The sequence below is a fragment of the Ruditapes philippinarum genome, unplaced genomic scaffold, assembly GCF_026571515.1.
Source record: "Ruditapes philippinarum isolate M1 unplaced genomic scaffold, ASM2657151v2 ctg5968_1_1_1_1, whole genome shotgun sequence".
NCBI lineage: Eukaryota > Metazoa > Mollusca > Bivalvia > Venerida > Veneridae > Ruditapes > Ruditapes philippinarum.
The window spans coordinates 153,393-169,010 of NW_026863255.1; the positions used below are offsets into that span (position 1 = coordinate 153,393).

Genomic DNA, 15,618 nt, shown 5'->3' on the forward strand with positions numbered 1-15,618 from the left:
GTTTCACCCTTTTTGCGTTTGGTTCCACCCATTAGTGTTTAGTACTGCCCTTATATATTTAGCACTGCCCACATGTGTTTAGTTCCACCCACTTGTATGTTTGGTAAACTAAGATGCAAGCATTTCTAAGAGGGCTAAAGCAAATTTTCTCAAATTCATGGTGAGCTGTACAATTAAATACAAACGTTTTGTAAGGAAAAAAAGAAGAAATTAAAAAAAAGCTGTACAACACACACCACTTAAAATCTCACTTTAAATCATGTATACACTACTTTATAATCATGTATACACTTCTTTATGCATTATACAGATGCCATACTTGTTAAGCTTATGAACTTTGAATATAGCTTGCACCTTGTGAAAAAAGTCAAAGTTCAAAACATCGTTATATCTATGAAAACTAAGAATCTGTCAGTTGTAATATCTGTAAGAGATTGTATTATCCTGGAAAACAATTTTTCAGTTTGACAGAATTATAAAATTTATGAATATTTGAAACTTTAGAAACATTTAAGATCTTTGACTTTTTGTATAACATTATTAGTACAGAATGTCATAATGCTGGTGAAAATAAGATGAGTATGATAATAATAATAATTTTACAAAGCCAATTGCATAATTAATGAATACTTTAATCTCTTTCACCTCTCATTAATTAATAAACCTGTATTGAACTGCTTTTCTTGATCATCTTCCATTTATATAATAAATTTGTACGTAACTTCTTTACTCTGTCACCTCCTATTCATGAATTAATCCTGTATGGAACTCCATTACTCTGTCATCTCCCATTCATGAAGTAATCTTGTATGGAACTTTATTACTCTGTCACCTCCCATTCATGAATTAATCATGTATGGAACTCCATTACTCTGTCACCTCCCATTCATGAATTAATCTTGTATGGAACTCCTTTACTCTGTCACCTCCCATTCATGAATTAATCTTGTATGAAACTTCTTTACTCTGTCACATCACATTCATGAATTAATCTTGTGAGAAACTCCCTTGCTCTGTCACATCCCATTCATGAATCAATCTTGTATGGAACTTTATTACTCTGTCACCTCCCATTCATGAATTAATCATGTATGGAACTCCATTACTCTGTTCATCTCCCATTCATGAATTAATCTTGTATGGAACTTTATTACTCTGTCACCTCCCATTCATGAATTAATCATGTATGGAACTCCATTACTCTGTCATCTCCCATTCATGAATTAATCTTGTATGGAACTTTATTACTCTGTCACCTCCCATTCATGAATTAATCATGTATGGAACTCCATTACTCTGTCACCTCCCATTCATGAATTAATCTTGTATGGAACTCCTTTACTCTGTCACCTCCCATTCATGAATTAATCTTGTATGAAACTTCTTTACTCTGTCACATGACATTCATGAATTAATCTTGTGAGAAACTCCCTTGCTCTGTCACCTCCCCATTCATGAATCAATCTTGTATGGAACTTTATTACTCTGTCACCTCCCATTCATGAATTAATCATGTATGGAACTCCATTACTCTGTCACCTCCCATTCATGAATTAATCTTGTATAGAACTTTATTACTCTGTCACCTCCCATTCATGAATTAATCATGTATGGAACTCCATTACTCTGTCATCTCCCATTCATGAATTAATCTTGTATGGAACTTTATTACTCTGTCACCTCCCATTCATGAATTAATCTTGTATGGAACTCTATTACTCTGTCATCTCCCATTCATGAATTAATCTTGTATGGAACTCCTTTACTCTGTCATGTCCCATTCATGAATTAATCTTGTATGAAACTTCTTTACTCTGTCACATCACATTCATGAATTAATCTTGTGAGAAACTCCCTTGCTCTGTCACCTCACATTCATGAATTAATCTTGTATGGAACTCATTTATTCTGTCACCTCCAATTCATGAATTAATCTTGTATAAAACTCCATTACTCTGTCACCTCCCATTAATAAATAAATCTTGAAATGGAACTCCTTTACTCTGTCACCTCTCATTCATGAATTAATCTTGTATGGAACTCATTTATTTTGTCACCTCACATTCATGAATTAATCTTGTATGGAACTCATTTACTCTGTCACCTCCCATTCATGAATTAATCTTGTATGGAACTCCATTACTCTGTCACCTCTCATTCATGAATTAATCTTGTATGGAACTCATTTATTCTGTCACCTCTCATTCATGAATTAATCTTGTATGAAACTTCTTTACTCTGTCACCTCACATCTTGTTATGAACTCCTTTATTCTGTCCCCTCCCATTAATAAATTAATCTTTAATGAAACTCCCTTACTTTGTCACCTCCCATTCATGAATTAATCTTGTTTGGAACTCCTTTTCTCTATCACCTAGAATTAAATAAATTCATTAAATTACTTTTTGCTGTCACTTAAAGTTAGTGAATTAAACTAGTTTAAAACGACTTTTCTCTGTTATTCAACATTAATAAATTAATCATGAAGGAACTACTTTTTCTCTGTCACATTGCATTAGAAGCATCCATTGTTATGATTTTTGTTTTATTTTAGGTTATGTAACATTTTTCAGTTTCTGTGTATGCTAGTTTAGTTTATATTTAAGTTGATTATTGTTACCTCCCACCAGTTGTTGTTGTAATTTTATTATTTGCCCTTGTATAGTGACCATGACATTGAAGATAATGAAGATTTGTATGATTCTGTGTACCAGGAAGGGGGAGATGATGAGATATATGAGGACCTATGCTCAACTAAACGCACGAGACATAAACAATCTAGGGTCAGCACAAGTAGTGTATGTATAATTTTGTTTTATTTTATCTGACAGAACGGAAACTCTAAAACGTGTTTGTGAGATGTAAGTATGATAAGAAATAAAGGGGAGCAGATTATTTATTATTGTTATTTTTGGGTATTGAAAAACAAAAATTAGACATTCAGTCATCATGTATGCTTACAAATAATTGTCTACAAAAATATATATTCAGTGATTAGATATGGTAGAAATATAATAACATTTACATATGTAGTGATGATTTCAATCATCTGAGACCACAAGTAACAGTCTCTACACTTTGAGTTGTTGAACATTGATTTATTTCATTTCATTCTGAAGTCGACCATTTTATACAAAATACTGCACTTTACAGAAACAACTTAACAAAATTAGCTCTTGACTTGCTGACTTTGTGTAAAAATATTGCTTAGCTATGAATTTTAGAACAGTCCAATGTAAATTTAACAGACTTCAATAAGAAATACACAAAAAAAATAATTGAGTCCGTTGGGCGTCTGTGGCCGAGTGGTTAAGGTTGTTGACTTCAAACCACTTGCCCCTCACTGCTGTGGGTTTGAATCCTGACAGGGACTTTGGATTCTTTCATGTGAGGAAGCTATCAAGCTAGCTTACGGAACGTCGGTGGTTCTACTCAAGTACCGGTTCGTGCCTGAAATAGTGCATGGAAGGGCACCTGAGGTCTTCCTCCATCAGTAAAGCTGGAATGTCGCAATATGACATATACAGTGTCGATGTGACATGAAACCAAACCATACAAACAAACAAACATTGAGCCTGGTCAGACTGCACAGAAATACAGGCTGGTCTGGCTCTATACTAGTGTAAATATAGTGTAATATAATACAAATGTTTATATATACAGGTATCTGAGTTACCACCACCAACAACAAAGAGAGATTATTGTATTAAAGAGATGGTTGATACAGAGAGAAATTATGTTGATGCCCTCAGAATGATAGTCATGGTATCTATAAACTTATTAACTTTATATACATTTTCACAAACTGGTTATTAGGGGAAGTCAAAGGCTGGGTCCGGGCTCTGGCTTGCCCGGCTATAGACTACATGTGTATATTAAAAAGGAAATAATAAAAAAAAAAATTAAAAATATAAAAAATTCTATACATATCAATGAAATTTTCAGTGTCAGTTCTAGTTGGATGCCGCCATTTTCAATGTAACTCAATGAAAATGGGCGAGGTATTCTGTTAACAGACAATCACAACTTTTCGGATAAATGATAATCATCCAGTTTTTTGAGTGAAAACGGAAGCAATGCATTAAATACTGAAATTCAAAAGTTAACCAATGATAAAATCATAGTGTAAAACCAATTGTACATTATAGTGTAAAGCCAATTGTACATAAACTGTTAACAAAGTGACAGTGAGCTTTTGTGATCGTTTTTCGTCCGACGTCCGTCTGGCATCTGTTGTCCGTAAACTTTTACTTTAAATTACATCTCCTCATAAACCACTAAGCCAATTTCATCCAAACTTCACAGGAATGTTCCTTTGGTGGTCACCTTTGAAAATTGTTCAAAGAATTGCCATGGCAACCAAGAGAAAAAACTTTAAATATCTTTTTCTAAAAAACCTAAAGAGCTAGAGCTTAGATATTTGGCATGAAACATCTTCTAGTGGGTGTCTACCAAGGTTGTTCAAAAGCCCTGGGGTCAAAATTGGCCCCACCCCAGGGGGTCATTGATTTTTCCTATATGCATATAGTAAAAACTTAAAAAATACTCTTTTTAAAGAACCCAAAGAGCTAGAGTGTAGATATTTAGCATGAAACATCTTCTAATGCGTGTTTACCAAGTTTGTTCAAATAAAAGCCCTGGGGTCAAAATTGGCCCCACCCCAGGGGGTCATTGATTTTCCCTATATGCATATAGTAAAAACTTTAAAAAATCTTCTGTTAAAGAACCAAAAGAGCTAGAGCTAAGATATTTAGCATGAAACATGTTCTAATGGAAGTCTACCAAGTTTGTATAAATAAGAGCCCTGGGGTCAAAATTGGCCCTGTCCGGGTGTCATTGATTTTCCTTATATGTGTATAGCAAGAACTTAAAAAATTTTATTTGAAAAAAACCAAATAGCTAGAGTTTAGATATTAAGAACGAAGCATCTTCTAGTGAGTGTCTACAAAGTTTGTTCAAATAAAAGCCCTGGGGTCAAAACTGGCCCTGCCCCAGGTGTGTCATTGTCTTATATGTATATATGTGTAAAGAAAAACCTTAAAAAAATCTTCTTTTCAAAAACCCAACCAGCTAGACATAAGATGTGTAGCATAAAACATGTTCTAGTGAGTGTCTACCAAGTTTGTTCAAATAAAAGCCCTGGGGTTTAAACTGGCCCTGCTCAGGGCCTATATACAGGTGAGCGACTTCTGGGCCATCATGGCCCTCTTGTTTGATTATGAGTGCTTGCCTGGAAGTAAACATGTAATATTGTGATCCTGGGAAAAGAAATAAGTGTCTACTTCTTTGATATGTTAGCATTATTAAAAACAAAATAATTGATATATAGAATTATGATGTTATTATATACTGGCATTATTTTTTATTTACTTTTCATTTCAGCAATTTATCAAGCCTATGAAATCAGTGATATCCCACACAGACAAGGAGATCATTTTCTCACAAATCGAGGTAATCCTTTATGACATTTCCTAAAATCTGGTCACATGGAGGTATTTCTTCATGTTTCCTTGTTTATTACAGATATACCAAGATCTGTAAACACTCTACCACTTGGTGTCTTCACTTTAATTAATGTAAACACTTTACCACTTGGTGTCTTCATTTTGATTAATGCACAGATGATATTGGGTAGTATTGTCTTTGTACAATTTTTGTTGTAAGCTTACACAAACCCCATTTCAGTTTTCCTCATTCATTGAACAGACACTATAAATAATTTCTTAGGAAATGAGTGAAATAAAGTTGATTATTTATCTGTTACAGACTATGTTAGAGGTACATACAGGTTTTCATGCAGAATTACACCGAGCTTGTACCACAGATAAACCAAAAATACACGAGGTATTCGTTAAATGGAAGCCCAAGTTACTTATTTATGGAGACTATTGTTCAAATTTACCAAAAGCTCAAGAACACATAGAGGAATTGACAAAGAAAAATGAACAAGTCAAAGAAAAAATAGAGGTAAGTTCACATTCTGATAAGGTTATACTCCACTGATGGCAGTTTTGAAAATTCCTTGATACAAATCTTACTTTATGTTAAGTAGTTAACATACTTTCAACATTGTCTAAGTGGCCTGGCTACAGTGCTTATAAAGATAACCTAGCTGTACACTATTGTCCTAGACAAATCATTGTAAGGACAACATAACTGGCCTGACTTTATACTTTTGTCCTAGACAAATCATTGTAAGGATAACATAACTGGCCTGACTTTATACTATTGTTCTAGACAAATCATTGTAAGGATAACAGAACTGGCCTGACTTTATACTATTGTCCTAGACAAATCATTGTAAGGACAACATCACTGGCCTGACTTTATACTATTGTCCTAGACAAATCATTGTAAGGACAACATCACTGGCCTGACTTTATACTATTGTCCTAGACAAATCATTGTAAGAATAACATCACTGGCCTGACTTTATACTATTGTCCTAGACAAATCATTGTAAGGATAACATCACTGGCCTGACTTTATACTATTGTCCTAGACAAATCATTGTAAGGACAACATAACTGGCCTGACTTTGTACTATTGTCTTAGACAAATCATTGTAAGGACAACATCACTGGCCTGACTTTGTACTATTGTCTTAGACAAATCATTGTAAGGATAACATCACTGGTCTGACTTTATAATATTGTCCTAGACAAATCATTGTAAGGATTACCTAACTGGCCTGGCTTTATACTATTGTCCTAGACAAATCATTGTAAGGATAACAGAACTGGCCTGGCTTTATACTATTGTCCTAGACAAATCATTGTAAGGATAACAGAACTGGCCTGACTTTATACTATTGTCCTAGACAAATCATTGTAAGGATAACAGAACTGGCCTGACTTTATACTATTGTCCTAGACAAATCATTGTAAGGATAACAGAACTGGCCTGACTTTATACTATTGTACTAGACAAATCATTGTAAGGATTACCTAACTGGCCTGGCTTTATACTATTGTCCTAGACAAATCATTGTAAGGATAACAGAACTGGCCTGACTTTATACTATTGTCCTAGACAAATCATTGTAAGGATTACCTAACTGGCCTGGCTTTATATTATTGTCCTAGACAAATCATTGTAAGGATAACAGAACTGGCCTGGCTTTATACTATTGTCCTAGACAAATCATTGTAAGGATAACAGAACTGGCCTGACTTTATACTATTGTCCTAGACAAATCATTGTAAGGATAACAGAACTGGCATGACTTTATACTATTGTCCTAGACAAATCATTGTAAGGATAACAGAACTGGCATGACTTTATACTATTGTCCTAGACAAATCATTGTAAGGATAACAGAACTGGCCTGGCTTTATACTATTGTCCTAGACAAATCATAGTAAGGATAACAGAACTGGCCTGACTTTATACTATTGTCCTAGACAAATCATAGTAAGGATAACAGAACTGGCCTGACTTTATACTATTGTGCTAGACAAATCATTGTAAGGATAACAGAACTGGCCTGACTTTATACTATTGTCCTAGACAAATCATTGTAAGGATAACAGAACTGGACTGACTTTATACTATTGTCCTAGACAAATCATTGTAAGGATAACAGAACTGGCCTGACTTTATATTATTGTCCTAGACAAATCATTGTAAGGATAACAGAACTGGCCTGACTTTATACTATTGTCCTAGACAAATCATTGTAAGGATAACAGAACTGGCCTGACTTTATACTATTGTCCTAGACAAATCATTGTAAGGATAACAGAACTGGCCTGACTTTATACTATTGTCCTAGACAAATCATTGTAAGGATTACTTAACTGGCCTGGCTCTACTATTGTCCTAGGAAAGTTATTGTCACCTTTAGTATTATACAGACTTTAATGTTATACTGCTGTTCGTGTTGAATGAAATATACAAATAGTTGTATGAGTTATGGTAAACTGTGTCTGGCTTGAATATTAAAATTTGTTGATATGTCAAATTGTGTTTGTTTTTACTACACTATTATAGTTGTCGGAATGACATAGTGAAATACTTAACCAAGTAATATAATGGAAGGTTTAACAGTTATATATATATTTAGTTTACCTATTACAGGAATGTGAGAGGGATGCTAATGAAGCCAGATTCCGCCTGCGAGATTTGTTACACGTGCCCATGCAGCGAGTTCTAAAATATCATCTCTTGTTAAGAGTATGTACAACTGATTATTATACTTCAACTTCCATAGTTATACCCCCGCACAACAAAGTTGTAAGGGGGGTATACTGGAATCAGCTTGTCCGCACTCACAGGAGAGTAATTATGTGGCTAGAGGGACAATAGGTAACTGTTCTTTCTCTTTGATGTCATTCATTCCGTAATGCTTTTATGTGGCTATTTTCTTTTGCGTGGCTAAAAAGAACAATAGAGAGAACAATAGAGTAGCCACATAATTACTGTCCTGTGAGAACGTCCGGCCGTCCGTGCGGCTGTCCGTCGGTTTCTTGTCCGCCCAATAACTTAAGATTCCTTTGACCCTTAGTCTTCATATTTGGCATGGAGGTTAGTCATGATTAGTAGATGACCCCTATTGATTTTGAGGTCAAAGGTCTAGGTCACAGGGGCCTTGACTTCAAAAAGCGTGTTCGCCCAATAACTTAAGATTCCTTTGACCTACAGTCTTCATATTTGGCATGGAGGTAAGTCATGATTAGTAGATGACCCCTATTGATTTTGAGGTCACCAGGTCAAAGGTCAAGGTCACAGGGGCCTTGACTTCAAAAAGCTTGTCCGTCCAATAACTTAAGATTCCTTTGACCCACAGTCTTCATATTTGGCATAGAGGTTAGTCATGATTAGTAGATGACCCCTATTGATTTTGAGGTCAAAGGTCAAGGTCACAGGGGCCTTTACTTCAAAAAGCTTGTCCGCCCAATAACTTAAGATTCCTTTGACCCATAGTCTTCATATTTGGCATGGAGGTTAGTCATGATTAGTAGATGACCCCGATTGATTTTGAGGTCACCAGGTCAAAGGTCAAGGTCACAGGGGCCTTGACTTCAAAAAGCTTGTCCGCCCAATAACTTAAGATTCCTTTGACCCACAGTCTTCATATTTGGCATGGAGGTTAGTCATGATTAGTAGATGACCCCTATTGATTTTGAGGTCACCAGGTCAAAGGTCAAGGTCACAGGGACTTTGACTTCAAAAAGCTTGTCCGCCCAATCACTTAAGATTCCTTTGACCCACAGTCTTCATATTTGGCATGGATGTTGGTCATGATTAGTAGATGACCCCTATTTATTTTGAGGTCAAAGGTCAAGGTCACAGGGACTTTGACTTCAAAAAGTTTGTCTGCCCAATAACTTTAGATTCCTTTGACCCACAGTCTTCATATTTGGCATGGATGTTGGTCATGACTATAAGGAGACCCCTATTGATTTTGAGGTCACTGGGTCAAAGGTCAAGGTCACAGGGACCTTGACAAAAAAAGCTTTTCTTCTCAATTGCTAAAGTATGTCCTGTCCGCAATGTATTGATTTTGACATTTTCACATTTGAAGCATGTAGAATACATAACTTAGCAATGCACTGGCTTACTTACCTCAGATTTGGCAGGGAGGTTGTCCTTGAGCTCTAAATGGCCACTGTTGATTCTGACAAAGTGGTATGCGGGGGTATTCACGCCATGATAGTGGCAGTTCTAGTTCTAATACGTCTATTGTATACACCAGGGGTGTTTTTTGCTTAGTGATTTAAGGTCACTAGCTTTTAAACTACTCCATAATGGTCATAGAATAAGTTGGAGGTTTTATTATTATATCAGATTGTACAGGAAGTAATTCATAGTGTGGCACTTGATTTATATGAATTTGGACCAAATGTACTTCTTTTTATTGATTTTTGTTTTTCAATTACTTTCATATGCTTAACATGATACAAAAAAAAAAGGATTGGAAGTGGTAGCTCTTCAGTGCCCAAATATTTAAATTGTTGTATATACAGCACCTGAATACTTAAATTGTTGTATATACAGCACCTGAATACTTAAATTGTTGTATATACAGCACCCATATGCTTAAATTGTTATATATACAGCACCTGAATACTTAAATTGTTGTATATACAGCACCCATATGCTTAAATTGTTGTATATACAGCACCCATATGCTTAAATTGTTATATATACAGCACCTGAATACTTAAATTGTTGTATATACAGCACCTGAATACTTAAATTGTTGTATATACAGCACCCATATGCTTAAATTGTTATATATACAGCACCTGAATACTTAAATTGTTGTATATACAGCACCCATATGCTTAAATTGTTATATATACAGCACCTGAATACTTAAATTGTTGTATATACAGCACCTGAATACTTAAATTGTTGTATATACAGCACCTGAATACTTAAATTGTTGTATATACAGCACCCATATGCTTAAATTGTTATATATACAGCACCTGAATACTTAAATTGTTATATATACAGCACCTGAATACTTAAATTGTTGTATATACAGCACCTGAATACTTAAACTGTTATATATACAGCACCCATATGCTTAAATTGTTGTATATACAGCACTTTATACATCAATTATTGTATATACAGCACTTAAATACATCAATTATTGTATATACGGCACTTAAATACATCAATTGTTGTATATACGGCACTTTAATACATCAATTGTTGTATATACAGCACTTTAATACATCAATTGTTGTATATACAGCACTTTAATACATCAATTATTGTATATACAGCACCCAATTACTTTAGTTGTTGTATATACAGCACTCAAATACTACAATAGTTGTATATACAGCACTTTAATACATCAATTATTTTATATACAGCACCCAAATACTACAATTGTTGTATATACATCACTTTAATACATCAATTATTTTAAATATTGATGAAGTATATAATTAACAGAAAATTTAAGTTTTTTTTTCTATAAATACAGGATTTATTTTCATTGAGTGGTATGAAAATTACATATTTCACTCATGGCTCTCGCTGCTCATGAATTATTTATTTTCATTCCACCTCAATGAAAATAAATCCAGTGTTTATACAAAAAACTTGAATATCTTGGATGTATATACAGCACATAAATTGTTATATATCATGTAAATGTTTTACAGGAGTTAATAAAGAATACAGATCGGGCTGTCAATGATGTATCATCACTACAGATAGCACTTGAAGCCATGCAGGATCTCTCTCTTTATGTAAATGAAGTGAAGCGTGACAACGAGGTTTTGCAACTCATACAAGATATACAAAATAGTATTACAGATTTACAAATGGTAAACAGTGAAATCAGAATATGTTACATTGTTTTTAATTAAGAATTAGAATTGTATTTGTGTTTAGTATTATGTAATTTTAAATGTTTCAAGAAATTTCATGTTGAATTTTAGCTGTTAGAATTAAAATTGTTCAACTCCAGTTTAAGGAAATGCACTGACATCCGGAAGTCTAAAAAAGATAAACAATAATTTTTTTCTTAAATAGATCAACTATGGCACTGCTAACAAAAGGAGTAGCAAAATTTAATAAGATACATGTATATTTACCTAGAATGAAATAGAAATTTGTATTTAAGTGTGAGTCCCGATCTAGTTCGAGTTAAATCAAATGATCTGAAATTTTGCTTAAATGTATTGGTGCAAACGTTCATCAAATGGTACACAAATCTAAAAAAATATATATATGTGCCACTGGTGATCTACATGTATGTTTTCAGACTTAGACCTGAGTAGAATTTTTCTTTAATGATTTGAAGTATATCTTATTCTGCAAGTCACATTGTCAGTTATGTTAGAGACAAAAATGTGAATATTTTAAACTTTTGGACACAAAATATGTCATATTATGATTATTTTCACTTTCAGCCATAGAATATGTCATTTCATGATTATTTTCACTTTTAGCCACAGAATACGTCATTACGTGATTATGGGAAGTTACAGAAGGATGGTGAACTGAAGGTGCGGTCACATGTAGATAATAAAGTTAGACAAAGGTTAGGAATAACAATATTTTTATTATTAAGATAGGGCAGTAATTTGTAGCAGGTTTCTGTCCATACATTTATACCATATTGAGAGACAATTAATATGCACAATTTACAGGCAAGATGTCAAATAAAACTTTGCCTTAAAGTCATTGACTTCAAACCACTTGACTCTCACTGTTGTAGGTTCGAGTAAATCAAGCATCTTTTATGTTTTCGAGTGAGAAAGATATCCAGTTGGCTTACGTAACGTTTGTAGTTCTACTTAGGTGCCTGTTTGTACCTGAAATAATGCACAAAGGGGCACCAGAGGGCTTCCTCCAGCAGTATAGCTGAAAAGTCATCAGGTGTGAGGTAAAACCCAACCACTAACAACTACTTTAACCAAATCTGGATTCTTTTAAATCTGGCTTCATTTAGATTTAAATCCTACCTGGATCTCCTTCATGTGAGAACACTATACAACTAGCTTATAAGATATGAAGAAGTTTAAGCCAGGAGCACGCATTTATCTAGAATAATACACTAAAAACTTACCCCTAACAATTAAAATTGGTGTCAGATGACAGATGGGAAACATATATACTGTGGTTCTACCCAGATACCTTTTAATGCCTGGAATAAAAGTACAAAGTGTAATCCTTACAAATAAATAAAAACACTTGTGTTCTAATATATTCTGTTTAATTAAGTCTGTTAATTTGATTTATTTTCATAATTACTGTTACCTTGATGACAAGATATGTGTGTTGTATTTCTGTAGGGGACTCAGGTATATGACTGTTACTGTTACCTTGCAATATTTCTGCTGATGTATTTGGACAGGCTGTGCTATCACATTCAGGGCTTTTTGATCAGTGGATTTTTAACCATGACTTGCTGATCAGGTCTGAATGTCACATGTCTGTCAACCGTGACTTGCTGATCAGGTCTGAATGTCACATGTCTGTCAACCTTGACTTACTGATCAGGTCTGAATGTCACATGTCTGTCAACCTTGACTTACTGATCAGGTCTGAATGTCACATGTCTGTCAACCTTGACTTGCTGATCAGGTCTGAATGTCACATGTCTGTCAACCGTGACTTGCTGATCAGGTCTGAATGTCACACGTCTGTCAACCTTGACTTGCTGATCAGGTCTGAATGTCACATGTCTGTCAACCGTGACTTGCTGATCAGGTCTGAATGTCACATGTCTGTCAACCGTGACTTGCTGATCAGGTCTGAATGTCACACGTCTGTCAACCTTGACTTACTGATCAGGTCTGAATGTCACATGTCTGTCAACCTTGACTTACTGATCAGGTCTGAATGTCACATGTCTGTCAACCACGACTTGCTGATCAGGTCTGAATGTCACACGTCTGTCAACCTTGACTTGCTGATCAGGTCTGAATGTCACATGTCTGTCAACCGTGACTTGCTGATCAGGTCTGAATGTCACATGTCTGTCAACCGTGACTTGCTGATCAGGTCTGAATGTCACATGTCTGTCAACCTTGACTTACTGATCAGGTCTGAATGTCACATGTCTGTCAACCTTGACTTACTGATCAGGTCTGAATGTCACATGTCTGTCAACCGTGACTTGCTGATCAGGTCTGAATGTCACATGTCTGTCAACCTTGACTTGCTGATCAGGTCTGAATGTCACATGTCTGTCAACCGTGACTTGCTGATCAGGTCTGAATGTCACATGTCTGTCAACCGTGACTTGCTGATCAGGTCTGAATGTCACATGTCTGTCAACCTTGACTTACTGATCAGGTCTGAATGTCACATGTCTGTTAACTGTGACTTGCTGATCAGGTCTGAATGTCACATGTCTGTTAACCGTGACTTGCTGATCAGGTCTGAATGTCACATGTCTGTCAGCCTTGACTTACAGATCAGGTCTGAATGTCACATGTCTGTCAGCCTTGACTTACAGATCAGGTCTGAATGTCACATGTCTGTCAACTGTGACTTGCTGATCAGGTCTGAATGTCACATGTCTGTCAATCTACAGCTTTTTGATTATCTACCAGATTATAAAACCTAAACACTTATCTGTATACTCCTTTAATTTCCTGCTGTAACCTTTCAATACTGTAAACAAGTTTATACAGTCATATATATATTAAATTGCTCTCACTACTACAACGCATTGATATCTAAAATCACTCCCACAAGCAGTTCATTGATATATTTTAGTCACTTCAAAATACAGTTTATCACATTCAAACCTTAAGTGCCTCCTAAAAGATGTTTCTCATTTAAACCTTTATTAAGTCACTCCCACAAGTTTATTTCATTGGTATCTTAAATCTTTCACGGAAGAAGTTAATCTCATTTATATTTCACATCACTTCCCCATGCAGTTTATCTCATTATATCTCTATTAGTAACTAACAGCATAATGCAGTTGATGGCTTTGGTATCCTAAATCCTTCCCAAAGCAATTTATAGCATTGGTATCCTAAATCACTTTCAAAGCAATTTATCTCATTGGTATCCTAAGTCACTCCCAAAGCAATTTATCTCATTGGTATCCTAAATCCCTCCCAAAGCAATTTATCTCATTGGTATCCTAAATCCCTCCCAAAGCAATTTATCTCATTGGTATCCTAAATCCCTCCCAAAGCAATTTATCTCATTGTTGTCCTAAATCACTCCCAAAGCAATTTATCTCATTGGTATCCTAAATCCCTCCCAAAGCAATTTATCTCATTGGTATCCTAAATCCCTCCCAAAGCAATTTATCTCATTGTTGTCCTAAATCACTCCCAAAGCAATTTATCTCATTGGTATCCTAAATCACTCCCAAATAATTTATCTCATTGGTATCTCTATAAGTATCTTACATCACGCCTGTACAAAGTTTATCTTTTTGGTATCCCAAGTCTCTCCCTATCTCATTGGTATCCTAAATCACAACAAATGCAGATTATCTTAAGGATATCTTAAATCACTATGACATGCAATTTATCTCATTTGTAACTCACATCACTCCCAAATACAATGTATCTCATTAGTATCCTAAATCACTCTCAAATGCAGTTTATCTTATTGGTATCTTACATCATTCCCACATTCAATTTTAAATCACTACCACATGCAGATATTTAAACAGTTATAAATACATTAGCTTTTTTGCAGATATTTTAGCACATGTAAACAGGAAATTAAAATTTCTTTTCTAAAATTCCAGCCATGTAATGATTATTTTCAATTTCAAGTTTCATTTGTAGAAATAAATCAGTATTACTAAAAACTTTTTTTTAAACCTATAAAATGCTCAATGTATTCATAAAAGTTATTTTGCTGTTATACAAATTACTTGTATGCATTACTTTTCATACAAAATCTTTTCTCAGATGCACAATATAAAAACAACATAGGATTTTACCAATGCCACTGGATCAACAAGTAGCCACCATTTTTGTTTCTATTTACATGTGACATAGTGAATTATATGACATTGCAGGCATTCTTGTTTGACAGTGCCTTAACATACCGAACCAAAAACTTTTGAATCTAAATCTAATATTAGATTCTAATCAGTGCACTCAGATATCATTTTAGGACAATTTTTAACTGAATAATTTTAGGGCAGTTCACAAATGAGTTATC

At 34.6% G+C, this 15,618-nt stretch overlaps 1 protein-coding gene across 8 annotated transcripts in view; it reads left to right on the forward strand.

Moving 5' to 3' along the window:
* LOC132721628 (proto-oncogene vav-like) overlaps window positions 1–15,618 on the forward strand; it is a 77,263-nt gene that overhangs the window by 21,883 nt on the left and 39,762 nt on the right. For 6 of the 8 annotated variants that reach the window (XR_009624489.1, XM_060705954.1, XM_060705953.1 and 3 more), the window contains exons 5-11: window positions 2,666–2,798; window positions 3,664–3,765; window positions 5,383–5,451; window positions 5,767–5,967; window positions 8,080–8,175; window positions 11,130–11,294; window positions 11,922–12,013. Coding sequence is in view for 7 of the 8 variants with exons in the window: in XM_060705954.1 (XP_060561937.1) it covers window positions 2,666–2,798; window positions 3,664–3,765; window positions 5,383–5,451; window positions 5,767–5,967; window positions 8,080–8,175; window positions 11,130–11,294; window positions 11,922–12,013 (858 nt within the window). In the remaining variant the exon portion in view is untranslated. The remainder of the gene's footprint in view (window positions 1–2,665; window positions 2,799–3,663; window positions 3,766–5,382; window positions 5,452–5,766; window positions 5,968–8,079; window positions 8,176–11,129; window positions 11,295–11,921; window positions 12,014–15,618) is intronic. The other 2 variants (XM_060705952.1, XM_060705950.1) reach the window with 1 other exon arrangement.